The sequence below is a fragment of the Pogona vitticeps genome, chromosome 2 (assembly GCF_051106095.1).
Source record: "Pogona vitticeps strain Pit_001003342236 chromosome 2, PviZW2.1, whole genome shotgun sequence".
Classification (NCBI taxonomy): Eukaryota; Metazoa; Chordata; class Lepidosauria; order Squamata; family Agamidae; genus Pogona; species Pogona vitticeps.
The window spans coordinates 167,022,049-167,034,693 of record NC_135784.1 but is presented as its reverse complement, the minus strand read 5'-3'; the positions used below and the strand labels follow the sequence as shown (position 1 = coordinate 167,034,693).

At 42.0% G+C, this 12,645-nt stretch overlaps 1 protein-coding gene across 8 annotated transcripts in view; it reads left to right on the top strand.

Moving 5' to 3' along the window:
- CBX5 (chromobox 5) overlaps positions 1-12,645 on the top strand; it is a 60,086-nt gene that overhangs the window by 33,542 nt on the left and 13,899 nt on the right. For 6 of the 8 annotated variants that reach the window (XM_078384665.1, XM_078384664.1, XM_020784467.3 and 3 more), the window contains exons 2-3: positions 3,391-3,568; positions 5,565-5,748. In XM_078384665.1, the coding sequence (XP_078240791.1) occupies positions 3,432-3,568; positions 5,565-5,748 (321 nt within the window). In that variant the 5' untranslated portion in view covers positions 3,391-3,431. The remainder of the gene's footprint in view (positions 1-3,390; positions 3,569-5,564; positions 5,749-12,645) is intronic. The other 2 variants (XM_078384667.1, XM_078384668.1) reach the window with 1 other exon arrangement.

Below are 12,645 nucleotides of genomic sequence, written 5' to 3'. Positions count from 1 at the left end.
GTGTGCGCTGCACAGTGACAAAAGATTACATGAGGGTGGGGCCAGGAGGAAGGAGTATTCCACAAGTAAAACTTAAATAACATTTCCGCACAAAATGCAGCTGGACCACACGGTGTTTATAGACTAATCATCTGTTAAATTCAAGGTTGTTAAAATTGGAAGCTGTGTAATTTATAAGAGCACAAAGCAACTATAACTACCTTTTTTTCTTCCTTTAGTCTAGTAACTGAAATGGTGTAATTGATTTCTCTTTTGCAGATGCATACCTTTTGGGGGGTTGGGGTGGAGTGGCAGTATTAAACTTCACTTCGGGGCTTGAGACCTCATAAGCCCATATTTCAAGCTGCAGTGAATTTTTATAGCCAAGTTATAAATCCCTGGAAAAATATGGCTTTTTATAACTAACTGTGACAGAACTTTAACTACTGATGCATGAATACCAGTATGGCTACAGTCCAGTTTATTATAGTTGGTGGGTAAGGCTCTAGTCTGTTGAAAGACTCAGTCAATTCCAGATTTTAGTTGTTTGAATTTTGCTTTAGAATTAAGCTTTCTCTTGTTTTTGTGAGTTTCCCCCTCCCAAATTTAATTATTTTTATCAGTCTCTTAATATTGGCATCAGGCTACTTAGTCTGTGTATTCCAGAAATGAAGCATGTACTGTATACAGCTGTTCTTTTGATAGTTTGCATATCTTGATTTTACTGTATAATGTGACTTGCTTTTAGCAGATTAGAAGTAGGACAGCATTTGAACCAGTGGCTTAAATAAAAAGTACTCCCCCCCCTTTTTTTTAACAAATGTTTCTTGGTTTGGTCCTCACAGCTAGCAGGAGTGTAATAAAAATTGATGTTCATCTTCTAGGAGTGCATTCCCCCCCCTCCATTATAAATTCAAAGTTAAGTGTTGCTCCTGTGATGAAGAAACGGTTCTTTGGAGGATTCACCAGTCCTCTGGAGCAGGGGTTGTGAGGCATGGAGACAGCAGTGCAACTTCCAATTCCATTGATAGAAGCAGTTCTTGTCAGCTGATGTTGTCAACTGGATTTAGGCCCTTACTGCCAAAGACTTGAACAACTGGGGGAAGAACATCCTCTCTCGTTATAATTTCTGAAGATTTCTAGATTTCTTTTGAACTGCCTTTCCCTCCTGAACTAATGGGTATATTCAGTCATCCTTCCACCCTCATTTGCTACGCTCAAGTGATAAAATTTCAAATATTGTAGCCTTCTCTTGGCACTAGTGCAGAATAGGGAAAATCTAGAGGCACACATCAATTATCTTTACATTAAGATATTTCACTTCCTTTACCACATGCAATAGCTTGCTATTCTTCAGTACTGTACTGAGTTCCACAATGTTATTTGAGGTTTTGTGACTTTTGCCTTTTCACATCTGCCCCCAGAAAAACCTTAATTAACACATGCAGTGCTGTACATGTCTGTTTAGAAATAGCTTCCACTGTCCAGAATCCTACCAGGATGGCATAGCGTAAACGGGCAACTGTGCAAGCAAATACTCTATGTGGAAATGGACCTTTGCTTTGCTTCCCATCCTCCTCTAGTTGATAAACAGCCATGTGTCCTGTCAGGTACCTGGCTGATTGGCATATGGTAAGAAAGAAGGGAAAACTGCTTGCATGATTACTTTTGTGAAATAGTTTTCCTCAAGAGGACTTTGACTATTGAGTTCACTGGCGCTTACTCCCAGGTGAATGGATGTAGAATTGCATCCTTGGTGGCTCCAGCTCTTTACTTCAAGCAGTCTGAAAGCCACTTCATCAGGAGTTAGAGTACAACTGCTTCTTATGCTTAAAGCCAGGATTGAGCAAAACAATAAATCTCAGTCAACTACTTGTAGACATCTTGAGTAATTTGCCATGGAATGCTAAGGATTTCTTACTTCTAATATTTAAGCCATAACAACAACAAGATGACCCCTGCCAAAATTATATTATTGAAATAAAGAAAGTGCCAAGTAACCAGGATTAGATTTTTATGTGTTTGGATTCTCAGATCTATTCTGTTCTGATACTGTGGGGTCCAAGGTGGGATAAGGGAGAACTTAGATCCTGCAAGTATAAATTCCATCCACTCCTCCTTAAAGTAAACCGAACAGTAAGATTTACAGCAGTTTTGAGTTTACAGGAGCTGAGCAGGTCTGTTGAGGATAGGACATTTTAGAGGTTGCTCATTCATTAGGTCACCATAAGTGAGAGATGATTTGATGGCATATAACAACACAACAACAACAGAGCATGTAAGATTGTAGCCCAACTGCTTCCCTTGTTTGGGCTAAACTTTTTAAAGTGAGACAGATTTAGGGTTTGTGTACACTTCTTAGGATCCTACTGCTCTAGAGTGTGAACTAAAGCCATTTTAAAATGGTGCATATTATATAATTTGGAGTAGCTAAGTTATGGTTTTTATATTTCAGTTCAGTTTTAGTGTGGTTAAAGGCCAAAGGGAACAGGCTCTTGCTGGCATTTAATAGTAGGATAGAAAGGGAGATTTTAGTAGGTGTCATTTTTGTTTGCCACAGCTGTTAAAATCCCCCCTTCTATAGAATTATGGGAAGAACAGCTTTGTCCTAATTCCATCTGATAACCCAAACTTAATCCAGTATTGAATCTAGTTCATATCATACCTTGCTCACCCCACATGCATGTATGTCCTTGGATTGCTTTCTAAACTCATATCCTAAACTGAGGAGAAAGAGTGCTGAGCAACCTTGCAGGATTGTTGTAAAGGCAAGAGGAACTGTTACAGATAAACTTAAAGCAAGAGCCAACATGATTGTTCTGCTCCTTTTTAGAAGCCTTTTGTTGCTGCTAGGGGAGATGAATACTTCAATAAATGTTTTTAGTCTTAAAGCATGACACTATCACCAATCAAAAGTTTCATATTCTGAATGACAAACCAGGCAATTCTTCAAGTCTAGTCTGGCTTGTAATGCTGATATTTAAAACCCTGTGAAAAAATCTGCTTTTTTCTTCATTTCTCTTTGAGGTGTACATGGGCTCCTTTGTTAACCTCTCTCTTTCTCTCACTCTTTCTCTCTCTCTCTCCCTCCACCCCCCCCCCCCAATACTGAACATCAGGTGAGGCAGTGCTTAACTGTGTTGTCTGGTACCAGTATGATTGATGCTTCAGGTGAATGTAGGTAGGAACAGACATGTTTATGTGGCCTCATGGATTATTACAGCTGTACAGAGCACCTTATCTTATTTACTGTCCCTGTAGGTCTCTTTTGTCTGTAGACCACCTTGTAGGCTTTCAGTGCCAGCAAGCAGTCTGTGTATCATACTGATGAGTAATGGTGGCGTGAAATTTCTTGGAACAGAAGGCTGGTATTCAGTGATCACCAATTAACATTTCACTTCCGATTTGCAGGAATTGGGTAGCCTTGGTGCATTAGGTGCAACTTCTGCGCTATGGGAAAGAGAAACAAGAGGACAGCAGATAGTTCGTCCTCTGAAGATGAGGAGGAATATGTTGTGGAGAAGGTTCTAGACAGGCGTGTTGTGAAGGGTCAAGTGGAGTATCTTCTCAAGTGGAAAGGATTCTCTGAGTAAGTCCAACTTTCCTTCTGATGTGGGCTTTGAGCTTTCTTGGTAGCAGAGCTCCAGGCAGTGCTTCCAATTTGACCTCCATTGCACTCATTCAAGTTTTCCTTAAAAAAATAATAAAAAGCCCAAGCCACCAAACTTCATGGGTGGTAGCTTGTTTCCTTATTCCAGACAAGAATGGTGTGCATCCATTTAAATGAGTGGGTCACAAGGCCTGGGACCTTAAAGCATGTTTGGAAATCCTGGCATCTGCGTTCCCTCTCTCACTTCACAGAGTTGGTAGTTCCACTTGAGTTATTCACCAGCACTATCGTCTGAATAGTCTTCCTCCTTGTTTTGAGCTTTTTGGTGGCAGGGGCTTTTTTGTGAAGTACTCTGGTGGCCCTTCTGTAGGTTGTTCGAAACAGCCGCATCAGGAAAAAAAGAGAGAACTCCCTACCTTCCATAAAGGGCTGTATTAATTCTCCAGCTGTACAGACACAGAATTTTGGTATTGGGTGTGAAATTGAGCATCTAAAACACTTTCCACTTAAAAAAAAGACCCAACAACATTTTAGCCCTTAAGGCTGTTAAGATAAGCTTGAACGTTGTGGGCATCACAGTAAAATATGCAAAGCCAAAATGGTTGAACAAAATGCCCAGGGATCAAATGATAGGATTCAAACTTGATGTAGCATTTTTATTTTATTTATATGTTATAACACGTTATACACAACCCTCCTCATTTGTCCCAATATAAAATAGTTACCTGCATGTGTTTTTTTTTCTTCATGAACTTGTGTCTGTATGTATATGTCTCTTGAGTGTTTGTCCCAGGTTCTGGTAGACTGCTTTACAATGCCATTGAGTATGACCATGATTCATTATCAATAAAATTTAGCTTTGAAGCTGCAATGTTTAAATGGATGCACACTGCTTGGTTTCTGGGAATACTGGTTACCAAGCAAGACACTTGGCCCTGTCCTGCTCTTCAACAATGGAAAGGGCATGTCTGCATAACCTTCCTGAGCACCATAGCAAAAGACAGGAGCCTTCTGAGTTCTTTAGCTTTCAGAGATTCAGTTATCAAAAGGATTCAGTGTCCTACCTTTACGAATATCTGTTGGAAGCTATGTATTTTATATTTCCAAAGGAATAGTCATTGCTTCTTCTGTATTTCCCAGTATGCTTTGATGTAGCCTGTGAATAGACTGAACAAACCCAATTAATCTGCAAATACCTCCCCACTCCTTGTACCCCATTTTACCCCTCTGTTCTTTTTTTTAAATGAATATCAAACTGGAAGAAAGTTCTTTGAAACTCAAAAGCTAGCTCACCACATTGTGCATGTTTTTAGTTTGCCCTAAGAAAGTGTCACACACTGTTCATATTAAGTGGAGTTACTATCCCAGACAGTATTCTCAGGGGGGCTTATGTAGAAGGCATGAGCATCTTCTCAGAAATAAATCTTTTGTATTTTAAACATTCATGCAACCATGCAGTGTAGGTGGTTTCTCTAAACATATGTGGTTGTATGGTAGTTCCTTTACTAACCATAAATACTGTTTCTGCTATTCCATTTGGGAAAATCATTCCTTTAACTAAAGGAAACAGATTGTTAGTGACCAGGCTTTCACAAGAATTGAGATGGCAAGAAGACACATTTCTAAACTGTTTAGAAAGTCCAATAGATTGTGTGCTTGAAATCCCACTGTGGCTGCAACCATCCCCAGTTTGCCACTGAACTGCACCTAAAGCACTGAGAAATGGGGAAAAACTTGTTCAGAGTATATGAGCAGGAAAACCAACGTTGTTGCATTGGTTTCAAAAAGCCCCTGCCTTACCTAAGAACCCCAAACAAATCTTTCCATGGACAGATTTCCATGGATCTTTGTTACATGGCAGTTCTTCACTTACTTCTCAGTTAATGCCTCAGTCAGTGGAGAGGAACATTTTCAACTTTTCTTCTGTTTGTTATTTCCCACCCCTGTTGTTGCCCTTTTTTCCAAATTGTGTCAGGGAGCACAATACCTGGGAACCTGAGAAGAACCTTGACTGCCCTGAACTGATTTCTGAGTTTATGAAAAAATACAAAAAAATGAAGGAAGGCGAAAACAAGCCTCGGGAGAAATCGGAGAGCACTAAGCGGAAGTCCAGCCTTGCCAACAATACTGAGGACATCAAAGCCAAAAAGAAGAAAGAGGTGAGCTTTCTGTCTTTCAATTTACACTTGCAGAGTTCTTTCTCTATACCAGCAGTAAACTACAAAGGTTGTGGGGGGGGGAGGTTTACACTGGTGGCACTTGTTTCTTTGCAGTCAAGTGGCACAGAAAAGTTTTCAAAAATTTTCATGTCAGGAAGGTGTTGGCTGAGCTTAATTTGTGTCAACTTTCTCACTCTTCTCAGGGAAAACTACCCTGTAAAACAAGATGAGCTAATTGTCACCACTTATTGTAGAGAAAAGAACAGTGAAATAATTATGGTCCTTAAAATACAATAAAGATTAACAATCAAGCAGGGAGCTTCTTAGTACTATCTAGCTTAGATTAAGATATGAAGAAATGCAATTTACCATTTGAAAGCCTTGCTAAGGTAGGGCTCCTTTTAAAGCACTTTTTGAGTTGTGATAATAAGGAAGCCCTCATCAGAAAAGGGAGATGCTCTTCTTTTTCTGTTCTTTGTCTGAATTCTCTGTCCCTTTTTTGTGTGTGAGAGAGAAATTGCCCTGAACACCATTACAAGAATTACCTTTAAGAATACTCTGCTAGAAATGTGTTCTGCTCATTGGCCACCTTTCATGCTATAATGTAGGATGCTCAGGGCAGATGAGTGGTATAAGGAAAGGAGGGGGAATTTGGTTCTGAAGATTACAAACCCTGCACTGAATGAGAGGAAGTGGCTCTTCTACAGCTTCTGTGTCCTTATAGTCCAAGGTTTTGTTACCAAGGAGCAGCCAGCTAAGAATTATATTAGTTGCTCTCTAATCCTATCCATGAGTTTAGTAGTACCCATGGAAGGCTCAATTCATGGCAAGGAGGGGGAAACACATATTAACCCCCCCCCCCATGTCCCCACCAGACACTGTTTTATCAGGATTCTTAAGCCTTGGAGCACAGTAAGATAATGAATAGAACACATTTAAAAAGTCTTTATCAAATCTTCACTGTGAAAGTGGAAAGCTGTCTAATCATCATCATTTTAGAAATATAGAGCTGGAAGGGACCTTATTGATCAAGTCCAGCCCCTGTCAAGGAAGCAGAGCGGGGAATGGAACTCCTAGCCTCTGGCTCAGAACTAGAAGCAGCAGCATGGGTTGATTGAAGAACATGGTCTGAATGCCCATCTATCCTAGGTAAATCAGTAAATCCTAGGTAAATCAGGGAGTCTAGCTTTTTGGACTCTTGCAGCTTCTTGTCTGTTTCCAGTGGAGGGTGTAATGACTTCACAGCCAATGTGGGCCAGGCAGTCCATTCATTAATGCTAGAAAGGTAGATGAAAAGTGCCCATGTTTTGCTTCCCAAGCATCCATGATTCTAATTCTAATTATGAAGCACAATAGCCTGACTGAGAACTACAACCAAGCTTAGCCTTTTTGAATTTTTTTCCCTTTCTCTAGTCCGAGCTATGTTGGGTTATAAGTTGCAGCATCCCCTGCCACCAAGATGTAGTTCAAGACATCTGAAGTGCTCAAGATTAGGGAAGACTGCTTTTGGAATATTATTACACTCTACTTAGGAATGCTGTGAGAGGAGTGTTTCAGACAGGCTAGAAAAAGCCAGTCATACTTTTCTAGGAATAATTAATGTTTCAAACCCTATGTACTTTTAGCTAGATATGCCTTGCTGAGGAAAAGAATTTGAGAGTTAAACTGCTGCTATTCATATAGAAAATTCAAACAGCATAAACAGGTTTGTGCTGGGTAAAGATTTTTTTTACTTCTACCACAATTGATTCTTCTAAGGATGGGATGCAATTTTATCATGGATAGAGTGACTGACTAGGACTCAGGAGACTTGGGTTCAAATTCCCACTTAGCCATGGAAATTCATGGGGAGTGGTGTAAGTGGTAAAACCACTCCTTAAATATCTCACTTACCTTAAAAGCCCTTTTAGGGTCTCTGTGAGTCGATTCTGACTTGACGCCACATAACACATACAAGCTTGGGGGCAGGCAGATATCAAAAAATCATGGTGGGTGCTAAAATGCTGTTCCCTCCATTCTTCCTGCTTCTGAAAATTTTATGAGGAATTGTACACGTTTACTTCAGCCTGTATTTGTTGTTTTCAAAAACCAGATGCTTCAGTAAGTCCAAAATATTGTGTCATGGCTGCACAGTTTGCCCTCAGAATGGCAAAATACACCTAGTTCCATATATAATGTAAAGACTGTGTTCTTGCTGGCTAAGTTACAGGTATTGGAAGTACTATGAAGGTCAAATGTATCACCTTGGTTAAAGTGGAATTACATTTCTCCCTTTCTGTTCAAAAATTTGCCATATTCACTAGCTAGCGCATCAGGAGACATGAGAACATGGGTTATTAAAACGCATCTTTATAGGGAATGTGAACATATGAAATTCTGTGTAAATGAGGATCTGCTGAGTGACATTTTATGTCTTGCCTTTCCTTTCCTGGAGGAGAAAAAGCTGCTGCAGTTCTATGTGTTCGTTATTTTTTTATAACCTTATTTGAAGAAATGCCCTGCCCTTTACATCTGTGTCTGTACAAAATTATGGCTAAGTCACTAGAGATTCAAACCTGCATTGCTACTGTCGGCCCTTAATAAAATCATGAGGGGTAATAAGGTCGTATATTTCATATCCAGCAGGTTATCCTTAGTGCGTTTGGATTACAGTTTTATAACCTATTATGTATTCTGCTTAAAGTTTGCGAAGTAAAACTGTCCAGTGTGAAAATAAGTGGCTTGGTTCCTTCCCAAGCATCCTGTCTGTTCCGGTATTTTAACTTGCCATGATTCCCCCTTGAAGACAGTGCATTGTGTTTTTCAGGGCTCCTTCATTAGGGCTGGATGCAGACATAATGCTAAACAGTAGCTAGTGGGTTTAGGATCTAAATAACTACTAAGATTCCACACAAATACTCAAACCGCAGTCCAGACGTATGAGGCGGCTATACGTATCTAGTCAGCTTGATCAGGGGCAGCCCCAGTAGAGACCAGTGGCTGGAGATACTTGCAAGTGCTGCACTCCGCAACAGTAGCCATGCTAGATGTGGAGTCCCAGTCTAAAACATCTGGAGGGCACTGTACTAGGGGAGGCTGCACAAGAAAATAAGACATTCCTGGAGTCTATGGGCTCTGTAAGGTTCTGTTGCTGTCCCACAGTCTATGGAAGGCATGCTTAGGAATCTTGTAGCTGTCACTTCTTGACTTTGTTCCTGTTAGAACAGTTCCTAACTAATTTTGCTCTCATGAGGGCAACTGCAATAAGAGAGGCTGAAAAATGTATGAGACTTAGGCTAGCTTGCCATCAGCGGCTGCCTTGCTTCCTATCAGTGTATACTATATCCTATTGCAACAGTTTTCAACCTTTGATCTATTTTGTTATATATGTAGGTATCAGATAGAGAATGCTCATCCAAATAGCAGGAGTCCTGCAGATAGAAACATAAAATCCAAGAACACTTTTCTGAGAAAGACATGAATTTTTACAGGCTTTTTATTATATTTGTCATGCCAGAGGGTGTCCCCAGCTGCCATTCACTCACAACCACTTTGAGCGTGTATGAGATGTAGATAGAGTGATATTGGCTGCAAATTCACCCAGAACCTGGCTTCCAGCACAGCAGGCTAACTGTGGCTTAGCTGTGCCAATGAGGAAGCAAAACCCTGCAAATCCGTGTAATTTCACAAAGCACACCAGCCTTACAAGGTAGTACTGCCACCACATACACTTATTTCTCGGTAGGTAGCCAAGGAATCAAGGGTGGATTTAGTACCGGGGTCCTCAAGTCATTAACTAGGCCTTTATGTAGACTTAGAGAAGATCCTATATTTATTAAAGTAAACAAAAAAGAAAAAATTAAGTGAAAATATCAGAAAAGCCACAAAGGGAAAAATCCAATATGTAGTACAAGTTTGGAAATGAACAAGAAATCACAAAACTATAAAGCTAGTTCTCTAACTAATACATGAAAAGCCTCGTGGCGCAGTGGTTAAACTGCTATACTGCAGCTGAAACTGCTCATGACCCAGGGTTCAATCCTGGTAGCCGGCTCAAGGTTGACTCAGCCTTCTATCCTTCCAAGGTCCATAAAATGAGTACCCAGCTTGCTGGGGGGGTGGATGTGTAGCCTGCATAATTAACTTGTAAACCACCTAGAGAGTGCTTGAAGCGCTATAGGGGGGTATATAAGCAGCACGCTTTGTTTTTGCATCCTATAGTAGAATTCAGCATAGATTCACAGTTTACACAGAGAGCATCTCATAATGACAGCACAGCATCCTCCTAAAAACTGAGCTGACCCCCCAAAACTCTTTAAAGCAGGGGTCTCTAACATGCGGCCCGGGGGCCATTTGCAGCCCATTGGATGATAGATTGTGGTCCCCACCTTGCCTGCCCCCCCCCGAAGCGCCCACGCATCCTCTGCTGTCAAGAATCAAAAAAAGCCTTGCCTCGCTCGCCGGCTCTCTCCCAAGATAGCGCCTTTTGCACCGTCCATCCAGAACTGCAGCCTGCCTGCCAGCCCGCCTGTTTGCCGGTGGGCAGGCTGCAGTTCCGGATGGAGGGTACAAGAGGCGCTGTCTTGGGGGAGAACTGGTGAGTGAGGTGTGCTGCCGGCCCTTTTCCCCGAGCGCCCAAGCCACCGCTGAGCGATGCCTGAGAGTGGAGCTCGCTCCCAGCCCATCCTCTACGAGCGCTTCCAAGCCGCCAACAGCAGATGCCACTGCCACTACCTCTTCCAGGGAAGCGGCTCTCTGGCTCTCTTTCTCTCTCGGCACCCCCAACACCAGCCCGGCCAGCAGCCGCCTCAGCACACGGTGGTGCGTCTTCCTCCTCCTCCTCCTTTTTGTCCTGCTTCAGCTGCCTCGGCTCTGGAGGCTGCCTGGGCTCGCCTCACAAAGTTTGCTCCTCTGTCATGGTGGGGGTAGCTCCTGCTGCTGAGTGCGCCTTTTTTGAGGGCGGCCCTCAGAGAAAGGCTGCTGGATCTCTCTGTGTGTGTGTCCGTGCGCATGTGCGTGCGCGCACCTCTGGGCCTCTGTCACATTCTGTTTAATTTTGCGGGTACCCGTAGGGGCTCTTCTCCTTTTGCAAGGCGAATTCTGTGAGGAGTTCTTTTTTAATTTTATGTCGTGTCCTCCCCCGGCTACGTGGTCGGTGGCGCTCCCTCCCTTCTCCGCTTCTTTGTCCTGCTGATGGTGGTGGTGGTAGTGAAGAAGGAGCCGGAGGGGGTCGTGGCTGACGACGAAGGCTTGCGCTCCTCTTCCTCCTCCTCCTCAGAGCCCCAGCCGGGCTAAGAAAATTCCTGGACGGCTTCCTCGGGCTCTTGCTCCGCTTGGCGGAAAATCTGATGCGGCCCAGTCTCACCCAGACACTGCCTCCAGCAGCCCCCAGGTAAATTGAGTTTGAGACCCCTGCTTCAAAGTCCTCTTCTAGACCCTTTCAGCCAAGTGGGTCTCTTCCTTCTAGGAAGATTTCAGAAGGCAGTTGAGGCCTCTTGCTCGCCCCATCCACACAGCTGAAAGGATTGATAATTAGCACAGTAGCAAGCTGTCTTTGGGAGGTTCCATTCACAAGAGATAAGATGCGGGTGTTTTCTCTTTGATTGCTAGCAAAGCCATGGCAAAGGAGCAGCTTCCCACAAATACATACCCATTGGCATCTCAGTTTCTTAACAGTATTTCTCATTTAGAGTAACTTGGTGTGGGCAATGAAGAGAACGTGAGAAGAAACGCTAAGTATCCACAATTACAGTCATCATGCCCAGAAGTTTGCAGAATCCATGACGGGAGGAGATGCCATGTCATGCTTTCATCTGTGTATCCCTGGTTGAGAACCAATGTCCTGCTGCAGTTGCTTTGTAATCTAACAACCCAGGGGTCCCAATCCTCCTCATAGCTGGTTGCTTCTGGCCCAGCTGCAGTTCTTGGGTGGGTGTGCTGGGATGACACAGTTTGGCTGGGATTTTCTTACCAAAGAAAATAAGGATTGTTACCAAAGGAGCCAAGTCAGTATGGATTTGTTGTTTTTAATATGTTTTAGTACTGTTTTTATCTACTAGTTTTAATATATTTGTTTAACTCGTAAAATATGGTAACACTGTTTTAGCTTTCAATAGTCTTTCTATTTTAATACTGTTATGCTGTCTTGGATCCTTTTGAGGAGAAAGGAGAGAGACAGATAAGCAGGCAGCTGCCCCTAGGGGAGATGTGGTCCTGAAATCCAAATATACACATCTCTAATATACTATATCTGAAAAGTCACACACACACCCAAAAAGCACCACTTTTTATTAACATCCCTACATGTTTTCTGGTCATTTTATCTCAGAAAAGGTGTTGTAGAGCTGAAAGAGGCATAGCCCAAATAATAAGGTGGAATTACAAGGCTTGGGGCTATATGGCTTAAGAAAAAAAAAGATGTGTAAGAGGAGTCATTATTGAGGCGTATCACATTATTCATAGTGTGGAAAAATAAGGGGGATCTTAATTCTAGAACTTTAGGAAGTAATTCACTGAAGGTGAATGGTGGGAAATTCAGGACAGGTGGAAGGAAGTACTTCACATGATATGTAGCTGAATTATTTTAACTAATATTATTTCAATTATTATTGTACCTGAAGATGAGGTGATCACCACCAACTTAGATTTAAGAGACAAATACTGTATGTGGAGGATAAGGTATCAGTAGCTACTTGAATTCTAACCTTGATGGCTGTGCATTATCAACAATATTGGAAGCACTATGTTTTTCAATAGTAGATGATTGGGTTTCTTGATGTCATATTCTTCTTATGGTCATCAGGTAGGCACTTGGCTGCCTACTGTGAGAGCAGCATGCTGAAAAGAGCTAGATAGATCTTTGTCCTGATGCAGAATAGGCTCTTGTTATGTTACTGTATTCTGTATGCTACATTCAAT